This window comes from Ursus americanus, chromosome 13, assembly GCF_024610735.1.
Source record: "Ursus americanus isolate L20-20 chromosome 13, mUrsAme1.1.p, whole genome shotgun sequence".
NCBI classification, from domain to species: domain Eukaryota; kingdom Metazoa; phylum Chordata; class Mammalia; order Carnivora; family Ursidae; genus Ursus; species Ursus americanus.
Genome location: NC_142139.1, coordinates 41,184,403 through 41,206,920, shown reverse-complemented (window position 1 = coordinate 41,206,920; position 22,518 = coordinate 41,184,403). Strand labels below are relative to the sequence as shown.

General features: G+C 36.2%; 1 protein-coding gene across 15 annotated transcripts in view; it reads right to left on the bottom strand.

Annotated features, from left to right (window-relative positions):
- Positions 1-22,518, bottom strand: part of ARFIP1 (ARF interacting protein 1) — a 114,147-nt gene that overhangs the window by 55,336 nt on the left and 36,293 nt on the right. For 14 of the 15 annotated variants that reach the window (XM_045798815.2, XM_087866521.1, XM_045798807.2 and 11 more), the window contains 2 exons: positions 21,198-21,299; positions 1,871-1,979 (listed from right to left, as the gene is read on the bottom strand). In XM_045798815.2, coding sequence (XP_045654771.1) covers positions 1,871-1,979; positions 21,198-21,290 — 202 coding nt within the window. In that variant the 5' untranslated portion in view covers positions 21,291-21,299. Of the gene's footprint in view, positions 1-1,870; positions 1,980-21,197; positions 21,300-22,518 lie in introns of those variants that run through there. The other variant, XM_087866524.1, reaches the window with a different exon arrangement.

The window sequence follows — 22,518 nt, the reverse complement described above, 5'->3', positions numbered from 1 at the left end:
TGACATTTACACTTGGAAACTGGTGACGTCCAAAAATGGTGTCACATTATGCAAGCCTTTTATCCTTCTTTAAGCACTCACCATTTTAGGCACTCAGTCAACCCTTTCAAAGTCAAAGGTATCCCCTAGATAAGATATGCTAGAATGCTACATAGTAACTGAGATACTGACACATATGCTACCTTTCTATGGTTTTATTTTTCCGAACCTAAGGATGAAAAGGGCAAAAAATGATGTCACTAGATAGCCCATTCATTTTATAGCCTAGAGCAGAGGTTGTTATTCTGGATTATTTTAAATGCTTATCTGCAGGACCCATTTAGGAAAGAATATATTTCAAAATATAAGTTGTTTTTGAATCAAGTATTGGCTATTAGTATAATAAAAATACAGAATATTAGTATCTCTAAGAGGGCTAAGGATTGCAAACTCACAAAGGTTTTCTTTCATTTTATTAAATTATAATGAAGTGTTAAAATTAATATACTTCATTGAACATCAAATATAACTATTTTAACTACAGCTAAAGAAAGAAAACAATTCATTTTTTATATCCAAATGTTTACATGGTTTTACTTTCACTCACATGAACATGAAAAAACACTTGAAAAAGGTTATTATATGCAAGAGCATTAAAAGGACACTTTTTCTTTATATTAAAAATAGACCTATATATGAAATGTGTGCAGAAAAGAGTTAACATAGCAGGTCTGTTTATCCTTAAAGAGACCAGCTTAACACAATTGGCTCTTGGTTGACATCTGGAAACTTAAATTTGGGAAGATTCCCTCCATTCCTAGGATGGTAACACTGGTTCACTACGCCTAAACCGTTTATACAAACAATGTGGTTTATACTATATTTTCCTCCTGGGAGTCTGGAATGTTGATACATGCTAGGCAGAGGGTGCCTATACAAGCAATCTCCAATAAAGACTCTGGGCACCGAGGCTCTAATGAGCCTCCCTGGTTCATAATAGTTCATACATGTTGTCATAGTCTGCTGGGGGAATTAAGCATAATTAATGACTGCTGCCTAATGTCCTGTGGGAGAAGACCCTTGCAAGTTATGCCTAGTTTTGCCAGACTGCCTCAGGCATCCTTTGCCCTTGCTAATTGTGTTTGGTATACTTTCCCTGTAATAATCATTGTCATGAGTATGACTATACACTGAGCCTGTGAGTACTCTCAGCAAATTACTGAATCTGAGGGTGGTCTTTGGAGACCTTTCAGACGGAATGTACAATAGGAAAAATAAAAGTTATTTTTCTAATTGTTTTGAAATAGGAAATACGTATTTATATAAAACACTGATTTATAGTTGTAAATTTTGTAGTTAAAAGCTAAAATAATTTAAATCTGTATTTTTGATATAATTTTTCAGTTTTTACTTTAGTATTTTAAAACCAATTCTTTAATAATCAGTGAAATTATGCATATTGATCTATTTATATAAAGAAGACTACTAAAACAATTCCTAAATTATTTAAATTGAAGAGAAAAAATTATGCTTATAAAATCAGTGTTGTTTTTTTTTTTTTAAAGATTTTTTTTTTTTTTTTTGAGATTTTATTTATTTGACGGAGAGAGAGAGACAGCCAGCGAGAGAGGGAACACAGGCAGGGGCAGTGGGAGAGGAAGTAGCAGGCTCCCAGTAGAGGAGCCTGATGCGGAACTCGATCCCAGAACGCTGGGAACACGCCCTGAGCCGAAGGCAGACGCTTAACGACTGAGCCACCCAGGTGTCCCTAAAAATCAGTGTTTTATCACAGAATCAAAAGACTTTATTATGCTTTATTGATAAAGGTAGCTTCTGATGGATTTCTCCCATCTTCCACCCCAGCCATCTTTAAAAATATGTGGGCTCTTACCTTGAAATGCTCCTGCTTCAATAACCCCCTCTTTGGTACTGTCAAAGCCATGAGATGTAATTTGGGTTTCTGAGAGGCCAAGTCCAGCTGGCAATGAACGCTTCAAATCCTTGGCAACATTTGAATAAAAGAGAAAATCTTCATAAAATATCTCACACCACATGGCAGTTCAGCATAATGGTGTCCTTTTACCCACAACTTAAAACTATCTTTTTTCTCTACTATGTAGAGAATGCTGTTACGGCATTTTATAATGTATAAACAGCAGCAAACTCAGCAAGATTTGCTATTAAGAGGTATGGTGTATGTCAAATACAAAATACTTCTGTTATTCTAGAAGTAAGCATCAGGCAGATAATAAACTTCAATTTTCAAATTCCTAAGCTACTGATACATCAGAAAAATCATTTTAAAGAACAGAATTAAGATGACCAAAAAGTCTGTTTATTATGTAAAAACTGATGTCTAATACAATCATGATGAGCCTGTAATGGTCAGGATAAACGAAGCATTTACTTGCAATATTAATTTTCCTTTGATTTCAAGTTAGCTAGGTAAGCAAGGCTTCCTGGATTTCAATCAGGGAGAGGTAAAGGAAATTTTCTGCTATTTAAATTTATGTTAAACGCTGATATTGGTCAACCTCAACTGCAAATTAGCTTCTAATTGGAACTTAGCTGTAATAAATATAATATTCCATATTCCGTCTTATAGTTAAAAAAAAAAAAAGAAAGCTAAGAAACACAGATTTCCAAAAGTCCTTTCTTTCCTCTGGCTTGGATATGAGGAATTACCCAATTTTCATAATCAGAGCCTATGAATGGATTCCACTGGTTTCCAACAATAATGATGAACGATGCACTAAAACAAAATTATGTCTTTGGAATCCTTTCTTATTATGGTACCACATCACACATAATGTACAGTTATAATCTGAAAACTCAGGACTAACATTTAAAATTTTCTAATTGGCAAAGTCTAAATTTTAAAAAAGATTTTATTTATTTATTTATTTATTTATTTATTTATTTGAGAGAGAAAAAAAGAGGGGACGGGCAGAGGGAGAGAGAGAATCTTAAGCAGACTCTGCATGGAGCCTGACACAGGGCTTGATTTCATGAGATCACAACCTGAGCTGAAAACAAGAGTCGGACACTTAACTGACTGAACCACCGAGGCTCCCCAGCAAAGTCTAAATTTAACAGATATATAACTGGCAAGTGTTGAGAAGGGTTTTTCTTGAGAAGCTCATTAATTTTGCCTAGGCAATTGTTTGATTGATATGGTGGACCCTGAATTAGTAACTAATGAAGTCAATTCTTATCAAACAGCATTTGACTAATCAAATTTATCATTTATCAAACAGTATTTTGACATGGATAATTTTATGTTCTTTCCTTGTTGTACCTTCAACCCCCCCCCCCCAGCTAGTTTCAGATACTCTTGACTTTCCTCTTACATCATCTGTTATGTTCTACTGTCTCCTTTGCTGATTCCTCCTCATCTCCCCAGCCTCCAAGTTCTGTGCCCCAGGGTTCAGTTAGAGGACTTTTTCTCCTATAGCCACTTCTTGGGTGATCTAATTGATTCTTCCGGCTTTAAAAATCATCTATTTCCAAATTTAGGTGTCTTACCTGGGCCTCCCTCTTTAACTCCAATATATCTGATCACGTACTTGTTATTTTGACTTGGATATTAAATACGCATCTCAAACAATGTGTCCAAAACTGATTGATTCCACAGTAAATCCCCAACTCCCCACAGACAAAATAATACTACCTATATTTTCACTCCTTTCAGTTAACAGCATCTCTACTACCAAAATCTTTGCCGAAATCTTAGGAATTATCTTTGATTCTCTCTTATGTCCACATCCAAACCATCAGCAGATTCTATCTGATCTACTCTCAAAATATATCCAGGATCAAACCAATTCTGACCACTTCCACTACTACCACTCTGGTCTAAACTAGCACCATATTTCAACTGGATTACTCCAAGAGCCTTTTAATTGGTCTCCCTGCTTCTATCCAAGACACAAACCTCTAAATCCATACATCCCAAAATTATCCCGCATGCAAAAACTCTCCAATAGGCTCCCATCTCACTCGAAGAAAACCCAGACTGTTAAATGTTCTCAAGGCATTACATGATTTGACTTCATCTCCTACCAGCCTCAGCCCTACAGCTACACAGTTACTTCAAAAACAATAAACCTATCTTTCAGAGCCTGTGCTTCCTGTTTTTTTCCCCCCGGAATGCTTTCTTACCAGATATTTACATGGCTTGCTCCTTTAGTCCAAGAGGCTTTCCCCCAACAACGTATAAAATAGCAACTCTTAGGGGAACCTGGGTGGCTCAGTCGGTTAAGCGTCCAACTCTTGGTTTTGGCTCAGGTCGTGATATCAGGGTCATGGGATTGAGCCCTGCTTTGGGTTTCATACTCAGCAGAGAGTCTGCTTAAAATTCTCTCCCTCTGCCTCTTCTCCCCCCACTCTCTCTCTAAAATAAATACATCTTTAAAAAAATAAAATAAAATAGCAACTCTCACAACCTCACACTCCTTATTCTGCTTACTGTTGTATTCTTCTCACAGCAGGTATCACTCAGTATTTGTGTTTATTTTTCTCTCTTCTCTCCATATACTGTAAGCTTCATGAAAGCAGGGATGTTGCCTATTTTGTTTACTGCTATATGTTTAGCACCTGAAATAGTGCCTGAGATACAGATGTTCACTAAATATCTGTCAAATGAATAAATGAATCTGTTGAAAGGACTTGTGATTCAACACCTTATAGATTAAGAAGCTGCTATAGCAATAGGTTTATTTCTAACTTTAATGAGTATCTGCTGGCTTCTGCTGTATGCTAGACTTTCTAGGCAAAGAAAAAGGTAAGGTACAGTCCTTGCCTCACCGGAGAGACAAGATATACAGATATTAATGTAAAAGTTGAACTTGTTGCCAAAGTAAAGACAAGGTATAGGAGGTATAGGTATGGGTATAGCAGGTATAGATATAGGAGGAATTCAGAATAGGGACTAAATTTATGAGAACCAAACAGGAAAAGAGAAAGTACTGCTTGAGCTCTGGAACATAAAGGATTTATTTATTCATTGTCCCAACATTTAATGAACACCAACGACAGCCACTGCTCTAGCTACAGATAGAGCAGTGTAGGAAACAGTCTCTGCCCAAATTAGACTCACACGGGGGGAGGAAGGTAAAGGAGCCTGAGAGTAAACAAATAAATCTACGTCAGTAATAAGTGCTGTAAGTAACAAGTAGTAAATAAGTTTTTTTTTTGTTTGTTTGTTTTTAAGGCAGGGTAAGAGAGATACAGAGTGACAGGCAAGGAGTGCTACTCTGGCTGGGCAGATTCCCGGAAGCAGTGTGAGGGAGTGAGCCATGTGAGCTTTAAGACACAATTCCTTTATCAGATGTACAACCTGCAAATACTTTTTCCCATTCTGTGAACTGCCTTTTAACTTTCTTCATGGTGTTCTTTGAAGCATAAAGGTTTTAAATTTTGATTAAGTCCAATTTATCTATTTTTTCTTTTGTTGCTTATGCTTTTGGTGTTGTATCTAAGAAATTGAAGTGCTTAATCCAAAGTCATGAAGATTCATACCTGTTTTTTGTTCTAAAAATTTTATAGTTGTAGCTCTTATATTTAAATCTCTGATTCATTTTGAGTTAATTTTTTTTAAGATTTTATTTTTAAGCTATCTCTATACCTAAGGTGGGGTTCAAACTCACAACCCTGAGATCAAGAGTTGCATGCTCCACTGACCGAGCCAGCCAGGCGCCCGTTAATTTTTGAGTATGGTGTGAGGTCTGCATCCAACTTCATTATTTGCATATGGATATCCAGTTGTCCCAGAACCATCTTAAAGACTATCCTTTCCTCACTGAAAACTCCTGCCACCCTTGGTGAAACTCAACTGACCACAGATACAAGGGTCTATTTCTGTACTCTCAATTCTGCTCCACTGGCCTATGTCTTCCTTATGTGAGTACCATACTGTTTGATTACTGCAGCTTTGTAGTAAGTTTTCAAATAAGTGAGCCCTAAAACTGTTCATCTTTTTCAAGACTTTTTTGGCTATTCTGGATCTCTTGATTTTATAAATGACCAGTTTGTTGATTTCTATAAAAAAACAGGATTTGATAGAGATTATGTTGAATATGATCAATTTGGGGAGCACTGCCACTTTAATGAGTTAAGTCTTCTGATCCATAAACACGAGATCTCTCTCCACTTACTTAGATCTTTGACTTTTTCAAACAATGTTCTACAGCTTTCAGTGTAAAAGTCTTGCACATATTCCTGAGTACTGAAATTTCTTTAATTTTGTTTTTGCATTATTTATTCCTTAAAAATAAAGTGGGTTTTGAAATAATGCTTCTTGTATCTCACAACTTTGCTGAACTTATCAGTTCTAATAATTTGTGTGTGAGTGTGTGTGTGTGTATTCCTTAGGAGTTTCTATATACAAGACCACATTGTTTGCAAATAGAAATAGTTTTATCTCTTCCTTTCCAATCTTGATACCTTTTATTTGTATTGTTATTCTTTATATCTTACATATTTTGTGTCAACATTCTTTTATATCTAATATTTAATAAAAACATTAAAAAACAGTGGTAAAACCTATGCATACTCAGCATCCTGAGCTTTTCATTAGCAAAACCAAAAGAAACTGCTATATAAACCAATGGAGGTGACAGGTCTACCCCAAAATAGAAAACCAATTAACATTAGACATCACTTTGAATTGGCCTTAAAAAAGGTACCTATTCCAATATGTTATCCAAGTAAAGCTATAACAATTTTTTTTTAATTTTAAAAGTCTTCTTGCTAATCATTATGGGGACAAACAAAAAAAAAATAAACATAAAACAACAGCACAATAATACAATAATATATACAAGTAAGCCGCAAAGATTTATTCTTGCTTTCTTCATCCTAGTTAGAATTCCCCACGGAATTACCTTTTGAATCTTTTCTGGCATATTTTAAAGATGTTTATCAATAGCAAAGACTCTTAAATCACTTTTTAAAGATTATCATAGTCTCACCAAGAACCAACTGTTACTAGAAACATGAAAGACCTGGAAAGATAATTCAGACAGACCTCACTGGAATACCAGCTTTCCTGGTTAGTGGCTATGTGATCCTGGACAAGTACTTAAAAACTTTCTTAGTCCCTGTTTGATCAGCTGTAAAAAGAGGCTAAACATTACCTCAGAGTTCTATGAAATCTATGAAAATCAGGTGAGACAATTAATATAGGCAAAGCACCCCATACATATTTTTAGGCACTCAGTTAATGTTAGGCATCCCTCTCCCTTACTACAATCATCATTATAACTAAGTAAGGCTATTGCTAATAATTACAGTGAAAAACACTTCTTGAACACTTACTATGTGCTAGGAATTGTTCTAATAAGTACTTTAACGTATAGGCAGTCCTCACTTTGCATTACAATTTAGGACTGTAAAAATGATCAAGCAAGCTGAAACCATACAAAGTTATTCCACAACCTTTAAAAATTCTTGTCACAATGTCAAAGCTCTTTCCTTATTTATGTTAATCCGTGAGGATTCACTAAGTTCTTTCGGATCAAATCTAGAGTCTCTCCAACAGTGGCAGTGTCAATCAACATCCCTATAGCCAGCTATTTCTTCTAAAACTCCATTTAGGTTTGATTTGAATTTCACTCTTTCCAGTGTTATCATTTTTCATTTATTTGCTGTACTTCCATCTTTATTCACCCATTCCCTTTTGATTATCCACTTTTGGAAAATGTCACATGAGTTTATGACCAGGACACAAGAAGGTCTACCACATAAGTTCTGCTGTCTGTATAAACTGAATAATAGGTATGCAGTGAACAATCACCAAGAGACTGTGAAAGAAGTGACATGGTTAGTCGATAATCATGATTCATCTCAGTTATTCACATAGTGATTTATGGACTCCAGTGCCAGCAGTGAAGTTTGTCCTTTATTCAATTACAGTTAATATACCATGGAGACTTGAATCTGAGATGTGTTGTTGGGAGACTGGCATCATTGACAATAATTCTTAGTGGTACTATCACTACTGTTCTACAAATGAAAAAACTGGGACACAAAAATGTGTCATTTAGTTACTAACTAACTAGCAATACAGTTAGGACTAGGCTTTAAGAAACAATGTTAACCGTGATGTACAGTAAATGTAAACAGCTACAAGCAATTTATTAGAGACTTAGAATTTATTTTAGTTCCCATGTTTTCTAAAAGATATAAAGAAATGTCTTTTAAAAATCATTATTTCAGAATCGGCTGAAGTTTAAACACTAATACAAATACATTCTCAACTTGTAATTTCCTAATAGTACAAAAGAAATTAACTTTTTCATTCCTTTTCACTTATTTCCTAATGTCACTTAAAACCTCTTGTCACAGGACAAAATCTTTTTCATCTGAATTTAGAATTAAAAAGAAAAATCATTACACTCAGCTTTATTTAATTCCTATTTTTATTATTTTTTAAAAAGATTTTATTTATTTATTCGACAGAGAGAGACAGCCAGCGAGAGAGGGAACACAAGCAGGGGGAGTGGGAGAGGAAGAAGCAGGCTCTTAGCAGAGGAGCCTGATGTGGGGCTTGATCCCAGAACGCTGGGATCAACGGCCTGAGCTGAAGTCAGACGCTTAACGACTGTGCCACCCAGGCGCCCCTTAATTCCTATTTTTAAACCATATCTATGAGTCTGTTCATTTCACAGAATAAATGGTCTTTACTGTTCTAATTTATTTTTTTAATATACTAAGTCAGTGCTTTCTAGTTTTAAATATTAATGATCCTTTTATTCATATTTACATTAAAACCAGACGATCTTTCTCTCTGAAAGACAAATATATCACTTACAAAATAAATACTGTCAAACTACCAAGACATTTTTTAAACTTTGCAAGTTTGGTCATTAAGGTCAACCTATTTTTGGAATGGTTTTCTTGAATGTTGCTTTGCTCAAAGTCTTGATAACTTTTTAGCTCTCCCTAAAAAAATAAGTATCAAAGACATCCCTCAAAATCTAAGGAATAAAAAAGCACAAGCAGGGCGCCTGGTGGCTCAGTTGGTTAAGCGTCTGCCATTCGCTCAGGTCATGATCCCAGGGTCCTGGGATTAAGTCCCAAATCGGGCTCCTTGCTCAACTGGGAGCCTGCTTCCCCCTCTCCCTCTGCCTACTGTTCTGCCTACTTGTGCTCTCTCTGTCAAATAAATAAATAAAATCTTAAAAAAAAAAAAAAAAAAAGCACATGCAAACAAAATAAAAATAGCATACAGGTCCAGAGCAGTTGTGTTTGCTGTGTTCTTGGAACTTCTCTGAAAAGAATATTACTCATTTGAATCATCTGTCCTGTCACAAAATATTGTGTAAATTCCCAGAAAAGAGATATAATAGTAGTAGTTGGTAAGGGGTTACACAGTACACATGATGGATATCTCTGATTATCTAAGTTTTAAAGAAGTTACAGGGATGCCTTCCATCTTCTCATGTATGGCCTCTGGAAAAAACCAGTTTTCGCAGGATATTACATCTCATTCAGACCCCTCCCAATGATCTCCTAGGGGTCTTTTACTCAACAAACAAAAGTTCTTCCAGAAAAAACACCTTTATGTAAAACAGCCGTGAAATCTGACAAGCACTAAGGCCTTTCTATGCCTAAACTGTCACTAACAGAAGGAACCTAACCAAAAGTGGTACAAATGGGTCCATTCAGATTCTGACCAGAATTATCATTTTGATAGTTGTCTAGGAGCTGAGTGTAACACAAAGTGATATGGGGTTATGTGAGAGGAAAGCAGGACTTGTGAGGTAACGCTCTGTATTTTATGAGCTTGTAGACTGTTTTTGTTTTTTTGTAAAATATTCTCTAAGTAATATAATTTAGCCTCATAACTCACAAAAACCTAAAATGTGCCTTTACACAATCCTTAATTTCTTTTTTAAAGTGTCTCAGTTATAAGGCTGTGCCCAGCTTAGTAACTTTTTAAGTATCTGCTACTGCATTTACCCCTATGGTTTCCAGAATGTATTTCAGCAACAATGAGCCCTCTATAACCAACAACATAAAATCCCTAATTTGCATTTTTATGTCATTGACATTCAATTGAAAGTTTAGGACTTAGCAAAGTCATGCTTAACAATTACACAATAAAATGGAATAAACCTAAAGTTAACTTTTCTTAAAGCATTAGGTTAATACTCAGCATTTAATATTTTAAAAAATTTTCAAACAATTAAGCTAAAACAATAAATATAATGCTTTTGGTAAGAAAGTTTCATATGCATTTTAAGTCCTTTTGAGAAGATACAAAATAATATTTGTAGTAACACCTTCCATAAAGCTGTGAAGGGGTGCTAATTTTCAACCAAAATGCCTTCACTTTGCACATTTTCATGGAGGTAAGAACAGGAATGAGGCTAAAAACATAACTTTAGAATTTATAATTTCACATGGTAATCTACTTTTGAACTAGTTAGCGCAAACCAGCAAGTAAAGAACACAAAATGTTTAGCCAATTTGCTTTAAAATACATGTCCTTAACAAGATGCATAACACTACAACAGATAAGCAGAACGAGAGATTTATTAATTAATGCTCCCCTTTTTATAGGGTGAGAGGAGAAATTTTAAATAAAGGAGTGATTCTCAGAGTGTGTCCTGTACCCAGCAACAATCTGTAAGGATTCTCCAAGTACTCTATAAATCACACGAACTCTCATGTCCCTTAGTTCCCTTACACATCCTCTCCCTGTCTCCCTCTTATCTACATCTTTTAAAATGGTCTGCTGTTCTTTACTAGTTCTAGGTTCTCTACAAGAGAAAAGTCTTAAGTCTCACTTCCCCGCTTCCCTTGGAGATCTAACTGATCCATCTCCTGTGTCCCTAAGTCTTGTCACCCCTGAAATTCATTCTTCAAACTGCAGGCAGAGAAAACTTTCTTTTTTATTTTTTTTTAAAGATTTTATTTATTTGACATAGAGAGAGAGACAGCACAAGGAGGTGGAGCAGCAGAGGGAAAGGGAGAAGCAGATTCCCTGCTGAGCAGGGAGCCAGATGTGGGGCTCAATATGGGGCTTCATCCCAGGACCCCGGGATCATGACCTGAGCTGAGGACAGATGCTTAACCAATTGAGCCACCCAAGCGCCCCACAGAGAGAACTTTCTAAAATGTGAGTCTGATTGTGACGCTTCCATTTTTACATCATTTAGTCGTGTCCCCCCCACCCCCCCTGCCTTTTAGGTAATACTGTAAACTCGACATGATTTTGAAGTTTTGCAGGCTCTGGTCCCTACTTATCTGTCTAGCCTCATTTCTCACATATCTGCCCCCACATTCTCCACTCCAACAATAGCAAATTTTCAGTTCTATAGTCCTGCACCTTTTTCAGCTCCTTGTAGTTGCCTCTGATGGGAACATCCCTCAACCCTCTTCATTTGGCCAGCTCATCCTTGAGATTCAGCTTGCTTAGCAATTCCTCAGGTAATCTTTCCATACCCTTCCTACCAGTTCTCAGACCACGCTATACTTGGCCTAGTATATTACTTTTCAGTTGGTATTAAAACTAATTTGTAAATTAATTAATTTCTATATTCTCTCTTCTTGCATACTGTAAAAGCTAAGACCAGGTTGCTTATCTATCTTGTCCCCTTTACTTTTCATTCCTAGCATCTAGCAGATATAATACTAATATTTCATTTACTAGGAATTTTCTCAATTTAAACATTCCTCAAAATGGATAAAACCTTCCAAAACATTTACATAATTTTTAAAGAAACAAACTGAAGAGTTTGTTAAATGTTCTACGAATTTTGGTAACTTTAAATCCCCTTTGTTGGGCACCCGGGTGGCTCAGTGGGTTAAGCATCTGCCCAGGTCTGGGATCAAGCCCTATGTTTGGCTCTGTGCTCAACAGGGAGTCTGCTCCTCCCCTGTCCCCCGTTCCTCCCCCCCCCATGATCTCTCTAAATAAATGAATAAAAATCTAAAAAAAAAAAACCAAAACACCCTCTTTGCTGTTTCAACAGTTAGCTGCCCATAAGGAATACCTGCCAGAAGCAAAGCTATTATTCAAACAGATCTCCACATCCCCAATCCTACTGTGAACTATCGCAACATTCTAACCTCCTCGTAGTGGCCTCTCTACCTCTCCACAATTACAAGACAAAGATGATTATTCTCCAACATTCTACTTATCAAGCGAATAAATGGCAGGGTCAGCATTTTCTCAGCTCTCCACTGCTACTTCTAGACTACCAGTACTCAAACTTTAGTTTGGGTAAGAGCCACCTGAGAACCTACTGAAGTTCAGACTCTTTTCAGCCATCCACTGTGCTCTCATTACATTGGAGTGTGAAGCCGAGGAGCCAGAATGTCAAACAAATAAGCCAGGTGGTGCTGATGCAGCTAATCCTTCGTCTACATTTTAAGGAACTCTGTTGTAGAGAACTGTTTTTGCATACTTGTACAATGCTGACTCCCATCCCACATTTCCCTGTGGGCCACATTACCTCACTGCCTTCTTCCCCACCTTAACATGGCCATCTATCTTCTTTCCAGTCAATACCATATATTTATTGAGGGCTTTGGCACATCCATTCTGCTCTAGCCCCAACTCTTACCATTTTTCTGGGTGTTCCCCAACCTTCTGCATGCCCTTGGACATACTTTCAGAGAATGAAATGATTCTATGTTCAGTTTGCAATTCTTTCCAAACTGATATATAAGGTCCAAGCTGAGTTTTCATAGCTCATCAAAAACATAACCTATAATGGCATGGTATGTAGTCTCTTGCCTTTTTTTTTTTTTTTTAATACAAACTGTGAAATACCTAAAATGAAATAAAATCTATTGCATGAGCTTGCCTACCCTATGTTGATACAGAATGATGGGTGGTAGTAATTAACAATCTGTAAAGGTGTAAGATTTTTTTTTCTCCTTAGTATACTTGTAGGAAGCCCAAAGTTGCAGTTTGATACAGGTTTGGTAATCTGTAGTTGGACAATGGGCCAAAAAAGTTGTGAGGGCAGATAAAAGATACACTAGACTAATGAAGTACAATCCAACCTATACTTTTGTCTCAAATTTCATTAACCTCTTCATCTCTAATTCCTTTCATATTTCATGCCCCATTCTACTTAAGCCGCCCGACTTCCCATGGCCATGGGATCTTGTCACCCCTCAGGAAGCAAAACTTCTGGAATTTTAAAGTCTAATAACTCACTTTTTGGTCACAACCTCCTGTATCTGTTATTCCACTTGATCAAGTTAGCAAATCTCCCGACTCATCTATTTTCTCCATTTTATCAACCCCCCCCCACACACACAATCTCAATCTCCTCTCTCCCTCCTCCCCTCTCATTCAGTCAACAAACATTTAACAAGAACTTACAGAATCACTATCTTTTGATAGTTTTCTGCCTAAACTCTTGGCCTCACCCCTACCCATGTCCCCTTAGTTTAGATTCTAAATAGTACTAAAACTTGGTAAGAATGAAATCATGTACCAATCTCCATCAAGGGAATGCTGAATTCATTCAAAGACTTATCACTGTGGAAACATTTGTATGTATCTACATTTAAACAATTGCTACTAGAAATCAAAAAACTTATTCATGATAGAGCTTGCTTATAAATAAAGGCAGAATCTACCATCTATTTTACAGGCACAATATCTTATAATTAAGATAGATAAGGCTTCAGCCCCTCATTAAAAATGATATTTATTCACACTTTTCAACAGAAATACCAATCCAGAGTTAATTTAAAAGATGTATATATAATAAACACATATATTTAAAAACTTAATTTGTGATAATAGTACTAAGAATATATTCTTTATTTGAAAAGTAAATATTAAAATGAATCTAGATTTGCATGGGTTAAACAATCCTTGAAAAACATTTGCCATACCTCTGAAAGGGTCCACGATATATATTTGGTAAAAACTGGCTTTTGGAAAAAGTCCCCATCAAATCAATATTGCCACTGATGGAGATACTAAATTTTTCAGATGTGAGTAATGCAGAAATGTGATATTAAATAATATATAGTATGGAGACAAACTGTCATCACATGCTATTCGAACTCTAGGATAGAATGGTTGGAAGTAGAAAACATGTTAAATTTGTCAAGTCCTTTTTTTTTGATTATTATATTCATAAATATATTTTTCCTTTTTTTCTTTTTAAATTTTTATTATGTTATATTAGTCACCATACAGTACATAATTAGTTTTTGATGTAGTGTTCCATGATTCATTGTTTGCGTATAACACCCAGTGCTCCGTGCAATACATGCCCTCCTTAATACCCATCACCGGCCTATCCCAACCCCCGACCCCCTTCCCCTCTGAAACCCTCAGTTTGTTTCACAGAGAGAGGCTGCAAGAGAGGGAACACAAGCAGGGGGAGTGGGAGAGGGAGAAGCAGGCTTCTCGCCGAGCAGGGAGCCCGATGTGGGGCTTGATCCCAGAACACTGGGATCATGACCCAAGCTGAAGGCAGACGTTTAACAACTAAGCCACCCAGGCGCCCCAAATTTTTTAAGTCCTTATACTGGAATTCATTCCTTTACTGAGCAACTACCATGAAATAATAAACTGCTGTGCACACACTGTCTCTGCCCTAAAGCTGATTTTAATCTCTTGGGAAAAGCAGATAAGTAAATGGGCAGTTATGACACTGAGGTGAGGGGAGGAAATAGGTCCAAAACAAGTGTTCTGACCATTTCTATTCTTATGTTCCTTCCCAAATCTTCTCCAGACTGCTAGAGTTTATTATCCAGACTGGTAAGTACAGGGGAATGGAGAAACTACTTAGTTCAATAAAAGCCTTAGAACAGTGACAACAAAGACCATGTATACAAAATAATAACAACAACAACAACAACAACGACAACAACGACAATGATGCATCCTGGGTAACTGAAGACACAAGACGGATGTATCAAATCTAAGAGTACAGTACATCTTCCTATTGTTCCACAGAAGTCTAGAAATGTGTTTCTAATCCTAACTTTAACATGTTTTTATTCACTCATTAATTCACCAAACATTTAATGAAAGCCTTGATTATCTCTTTTGTGGCAGCACTGCAAATAAGGTAATGAATGAATGGAAACATTTTTGCCCTCACTTTACTTATCATCAAGTCACATAAGCCTTTGGTACAGCCAGTTATAAGGGTAATTCCATCACAACCTCAAGGGTCCTTTTCCTCAACTGTAAAATAAAGTAGTGAGAGGTGAAAAAACTAAATTACGGATTTTAGTTTTGGGCCTACCACAGAAAAAATTTCATTTTAACTATATCTACTAAGATAATTTCACTAAATCTGCCAAGTAGAACTTAATTAACAAGTAGTTTCAACTTTGTGGAGCTGATATTTGCTTCTTCTCTTTAATTCATGTCACGAATTACATGTTTTTAATCTAATATTCTGACCAGAGCCTTAACAGAATAAATTAAAAATAATATATGGTTTATAAGTCAAAGAATAATTTGTATTCTCCTAAGATTAAACTTTACTGATCTTAAAAAAACAAGAATTTTTATTTATAAAAAAATACTTCTGCTGTAAAAAACTATGATAATACTATTATTCTATCCTCTATCTATATAGTTGTTGCCCTTTACCTTAAGAAAAAGAGTAACAAGCCTCAAAATATTAACATATGTTAAGCTGCTGCCGGGGGATTTCTAAGACAAGCTCTTTCATTACAATCTCAATTAGAATGTGAATGTTGAGTTAGCATCCAACCAGGGCCTCCTGTAGGACAGACTAAGAGGGGAAGCCAAATGAAGAATGAAACATCTGCAATGAGACACAAAAACCAGGGCAGAAAACACTTACGATTTCACTGCCTGTGCCACAGTGACACCAACTGGCCAGTCAAGATATGACAACTTAATAAACTACCAACTTAATTTTATACAAGACTTCATATTTTTTAAAGTGCATTATACAGTATGCTTTAAATAAAAGCCAATATATGATTTTAAACAAAAATAGGTATAAAAGAAAGATGTATTTAAGAACAATACCTCAGAAAACTCTGGTTATGATCCAGTTTTACATGAGACATCTTTACTAGTCTATAAAATACAGTCTAATGCTAAGTAATACACATTCACACTTATTTTTCCATATGAACTTTTATCAATATTAAAATATGAACATGGACCTGAGGTTAAATGCAATTTTCCTTTTATTGCTCAGAAAAATAAAGGACAGAAAGTATGACAAAACTGAGGTAAATAATATGCCTACAAGATCTTGAGAATAATTTATTCAAAATGGTTGAAAGATGCTTTTGAAATATTGTTTTCACTCATGGTGAAAGGGATCACACAGCCTTTAATTTTAATTAAAGGATTTTATTTTTTTAAGATTTTATTTATTTATTTGACAGAAAGAGAGGCAGCGAGAGAGGGAACACAAGCAGGGGGAGTGGGAGAGGAAGCAGCAGGCTCCCAGTGGAGAAGGGAGCCCAGTGCGGGGCTTGATCCCAGAACGCTGGGATCATGATCTGAGCTGAAGGCAGACACGTAACAACTGAGCCACCCAGGCGCCCCTAATTAAAGGATTTTAAATATCTAAGAGACTCTTGTGATGAACAGATTTCTAAAAAGAGCAGGTACAAACAGAAACAAGTTTTATAATGTTGAATTTCTTCAGGGAGGTGAAGTGGGGTGTACTACTTGAAGCAGATTACTGCTTCTTAAGGAACCTTGCCCACAGGTAAAGTTCTCATCCAATAAAAGGAGACCTTCAGGAGAACATCTTTTTCCCCTCTCTCACCGCCCAAAAGTGAAATAACACTTCAGGGAAATGTTCAAAAAGAGAATTTGATGTTAACCAATGAGTAAAATTACAAAGCAGCAAGTTAGCTGGCTTTGACCATATAAGCAAGGAGCTTATACAGATATATTATGGTTTAATTCACTTCGCTCTAATAAGACTCGATTCTAAAATTACAATTTGAAAAGATAAAAACTTTTTTCAGTGCTACTCAAAGGCAAATAAAGGTTCTTTTTTTTAAGTTAAATCCTTTTTTGTTGTTGTTTTTAAGATTTTGAGAGAGAGAGAACACATGAGAGAACACAAATGGGTAAGGGAGAGGGACAAGTAAACTCCTTGCTCAGCCTAAAGCCTGAGGCAGGGCTCTATTCCACGAACCTGAGATCATGACCTAAGCTGAAATAGAGAGTTGGACACTTAACCGACTGCACCCCCCCGACACCCTCCCACTTTTAAAAAAGACTTTTATTTATTTATTTATTTATTTATTTATTTATTTGAGAGAGCGAGCATGTGTGCAGGCGAGTAGGGGAAGGGACAGAGGGAAAGGGAGAGCAATCTCAAGAAGACTCTGCACTCAGTGCAGAGCCCTATGGCAAGGCTGATCTCAGGACCCAGAGATCACAACCTGAGCTGAAACCAAGAATTGGACGCTTACTGACTGAGCCACCCAGGCCTCCCAAAGGCAAATAAAGGTTCTCAAGAGTCATGAAGAAGTTTAAGTATAAGGCAACCCAGAAAAAAAACAGAGCTAGAGGAATTAACTACTAGGTATTAGAGTTAAACATAATATTTGTTCTGGACTTAATTACTGTAGAAATTAAGTAACAGTGTGGTATTATTACAAGGATAATATAAGGATAAAAGACCAAGAAATAAAACAGAGTCCAGAAATAGAACAACACATGTATGGTTACCTGATTAATAGCAAAAGCTTCCAGTGCAGAAAGGACAGCCTTTCAATAAGCAGTGAATAGCAATTAGATATTCATATGAGGAAAAAAAAAAAACAAAAAAAAACCTTGACCCCTACATCACACAAAAACTAATTCAAGATAAATCACAGAGTAAGTGTGCAAAGCAAAACAAAAACCGTTTAGAAGAAAACATGATATGGGGATAGGTAAAAATTTCTCAAAAGGGTCACAAAAGTCACTAAAAGAAAACACTGATAAATTGTACTTCAGTAAAAATTACCAACTTTTGTTCATCAAAAGATACCATTAACAGAGTGCAAAAGTAAGTTACAGACAGAAAGAAAATATCTGAAATATATATATCGGAACAAATGACTTAGAATATAAAAACTCCTACAAATTATTAGAAAAAGGCAAGCACCCAACAGAAAACTGGGCAAAAAACTTGAAAAAGGTCTTCGTAAAAGATAATATTCAAATGGTCAATGAGAATATGAAAATATGCTCAACGTCATTAGTCATTAGAGAAATGCATATGAAAACCACAGTGAGAAACCATCATGCCTCCATCAGAATGGCTAAAATTAAAAGGTGTGAGAATACTAAGATTTGGTAAGGACGTTTAACAACTAGAACTCTCACTCATTGCTGGTAGGAATGAGTTTTCCACTCTGGAAAACTAGTTAGCAACACCTACCAAAGCTGAACATCACGTATCTGGCAATCCCGTTCTAGAGAACATACCCACTAGAAATGGGTGACCAGGTATACCAAAAGACCTGTACCAGAATGGTCACAACAGCTGTATTCATAACAGCCACAGTCTAGAAACAACCTAGGTATCCATCAACTGAAGAATGGATACACAAATTGTGGTATATTAACACAATGGAAAACTACATTACAATGAAAAAGAATGAAATACTGCCATAAGCAAGAGTATGAATAAATGTCACAGAAATGATGTTGAGTGAAGCCAGTCAAAAAAGAGTACATGCTGTATGATTCCATTTATTTGTAGTCAGGAACAGTCAAAAGCAATCTATGATATAAAGTCAGAGTAGCAGTGATTACCCTGGGAGAGAGGGAAGTATAGTGCCTAGAAGAGGGCAAGAGAGCCAGTTAAAGTCCTGGAAATGTTCTACATCTTGATGTAGGTGGTGGTTCCACTTAAGCTTTACACTTAACATCTGTGCTTTTTTTTTTTTTAATCTATGATCTTGAGGGTTTTTTAAAAGATTTATTTATTTGAGAGAGGGAGAGAATCGCCCATGTACACACGTGCGTGGGGGAGGGGCAGAGGGACAGAGAGAGAAGCAGACTCCCGGCTGAGCATGGAGCCTGATGGGGTGCAATCTCACAACCCTGAGATCATGACCCGAGCCGAAATCAAGAGTCAGACACTTAATGGACTGAGCCACCCACGTGCCCCATGAACATTTGTGCTTTTTACTGTGTATACACTATAGCTCAAAACAAAACAAAACGAAAACAACTACAAGAAAAAGAACAGGCTTAGGTGGCAGGTGAATCTCTAAAACAATGCAACATTTTGTATGTACTGCATTTTTCTTGGACAAAAGTCAGCAGACTGCCTATTAGAATATCAACTCCCTAATGGCAGGTGTTTTTGTCATTTTTATTCACTATTATATCTCTGTGCATGGTACACAGCAGATACTCAATAAATATTTGAAGAATAAGGGGCGTCTAGGTGGCTCACTCGGTTCAGTGTCTGCCTCCAGCACAGGTCTTGATTCCAGAGTCCTAGGATCACTCCCTGCTCAGCGGGGAGCCCGCTTCTCCCTCTCCCTTTGCCCCTCCCCACCCCTGTTCATGCTCTCTCTAATAAATAAAATCTTAAAAAAATATATTTGCAGAATAAGTTTGCAAAACGAGCTGTTACCAAAAGTAAAACCAAGCAATCATTAACTAACATCCTGGTATAATGAGTTATTTGACTTAACAGAGGTTTATAAAGTAATTGCTAGAGTCTAATGATGGTAACTTGAATTAGCTTATTATGCAGGTGTGTCTTAGGACTTTCAAACATAAGAAAGACTAAACCTGAAGTGAAAATTTCTTTTGTGTGTTTAGAATTTAAGGTCTCTTCCTTCTGTGAGTCAGTCTATACTAGGCCACGGGCTTAGAAACCAAGTTAAAACACTTGCAATTAAAATAAACCTCAAGTCTGAAGACACATTCATTGCTTCCAAAAAATTGCTAAGGCTAAAATAAGTGAAATTCAGTGGAATTTAGTAAAATCAATTAAAACAATCTGTCTAAAACTAGTTTCTCCTCAACCCTAGGGGTCATTTGGCAATGTCTGGAGACATTTTTGTTTGTCACAACTGGAGGGTGCTACTGCTATCTCGTAGGAACAGGCCAGGGATGCTGCTAACCATCCCACATGCAGAGGTGAGCCCTCTACAACAAGGAATGTGTCCAGCCCAGAATGCTGAGAGTGCTGACATTAAGAAATCCTGATCTAAAATATCACCCTATGTTAAAACAAAGGATTTTAAAAAATAAAGGATTTTATTCTTAAGCGTATGAACTAGAGAGTCCTATTTAAACTGTAAAATAATTCAAGTCTCTTTCAACTATTACTTTTTCAAAAGTATGAACACTATATTTTTAAAGTTAAAGTTGTACAGGGGCACCTGGGTGGCTCAATCGGTTAAGCATCCCACTCTTGGTATCAGCTCAGGTCTTGGTCACGAGTTCAAGCCCAACGTTGGAAAAAAAAAAAAAAGTAAAGTTGTACACATGTATCACATGTCATAAAAAGGGATATTTAATGTAAATATCTCCAGAGATAATAACCATCACTATCATTTCTAGGACTATCCTAGGTACATTACTTACTTTATCTCATTTAATATCAATATCCCCATGACAGTAAGATTCTCATTTACAGTGATTAGAAACAAAAATTAGAAGAGATTAAGTAAATACTTGCTTAAGATTACACTGCTAGAAATGGCATAGTGGAAATTTGCACCCAGATTATCTCCAAACCCGTGGTATTTCCATTAAAATGGGTTAAATTTCAATTTCAAATGAGAGTCAAATCAAAATTAAAAGCTCCCCAAGTTTCACTTTCCACGGAGTCAATATGCCACTTTAGAAAGTGAATAGCAAAGTCAGGAGAAGCCTACTTAGGAATTACGTACGAAGGACACATAGAAAAGAAACCAGTGACAATTTCTGAAAGGATAATCTATAGTTAATATTTTTTCTTATCACAAATAAAATTAAATAGTTTTATAAAGTTATACGCCAAAGTCATCAGATATACTCTTGTTCTGGTCATACAACAGAACTACTGTGATAACATCAAAACCTAAATGCTTACTGGCTGGGAGCTTAATCTTGACAACTCAGTAACATGACCCTCCTAGACATCCCTACATGGTAACATCAGATTCCTAACACTTCAGCCAATCTAAGAAAAATATTCTTATATTAAACTCTGTTACTTTCATCTCAACATTTAAGGGCTTATCATGATTCTCTGTATTATGAGAAAGAAAAGTATTCTTACCCTATTAAAGCCATGTTCACGAGAGTCATCAACTTCTCCATTACTAGTCACTGGAATTTCTGCTGCTGAATTTTTGGGAGATTCCTGAGCCATGCTAGACTCCTATAAAAAAAAAAAAAAAAGGAAGAAAAGAAACAGTTGTAAATAACACCAAATCATAAAAGGCAAATACTCAAAAGACTATTCATATTTATAGCACTTAAAAGCCACTATTATAGCATTTAAAAAAATAATTACAACCTACCTAACACATAATAAACATGACACTAATCTAATAAAAAATTCATCCGGCATTTAAAACTGCAGTCAAATTAAGTTTAAAAAAACGTTACTTGTAGATCCCGGCAGGCAATATCCTTGCCTCACAAATAGTATAATAATTGACTACCAGTTACAACTGAAAAAAAAAAAAAATCACAGAAAGCCAAGTTTGATTATTAATCCCACTACAGAAGCTCTACTTTTCCTGTTGTACATAATGGGGCTTCTAGGTCAGCTCTTGTCTAAAGAGTTTCCCTGATATAACAAAAATTTTCATTTTTATTTTTTTAAAGATTTATTTATTTATTTGAGAGAGACAGAGAGAATGAGAGGGAGAAGGAGACTCCCCACTGAGCAAAGAGCCCAACATGGGGCTTGATCCCAGGACCCGAGCCAAAGGCAGACACTTAATCCACTGAGACACCCAGGCGTCCCGTAGCAAAAATCTTTAAATCTCTATACTAGTTTTACACTCTGGCTTTACCGTTCTAAAAGTCAAATAATGTTTGGGACACCTGAGTGGCTCAGCTGGTAAAGTGTCTGCCTTCGGCTCAGGTCATGATCTCAGGGTCCCGGAACTGAGCCCCACACTGGGCTCCCTGCTTACAGGGAGTCTGCTTCTCCCACTCCCTCTGCTCCTTCCCCTGCTCGTGCTCTCTCTCTCTTTCAAATAAATAAATAAAATCTTTAAAAGTCAATTAAATAATGTTTAAAAAACATATTCCTTAATTTTATAACCATGTTTTCTATAAAATATAAACCTCTTTCAGAAAGTTAACGTGGTTACTCAGTAACAGAAAGTCCAATTTTGGTTGGTAAAAACTTTCCTTGCTCCAATCGTATTTGATCGTAAAAAGCATGTGCAGCTACGAGTTAAAATGAAAAATTTATGCCTGAAAAGGATCTTAAAAATTATCTATTTTTCCTCATTTTAAAAATTAAAAAAACTTCAGAGTAAATAACTTAACTAACCATTTATTCCACTTTTCACAGAGAACAAGTACTCCCTCTCCTCTCAGCCCCTGTCCCTTTTAAACCAGTAATGGCTTTAAAAGTGTTA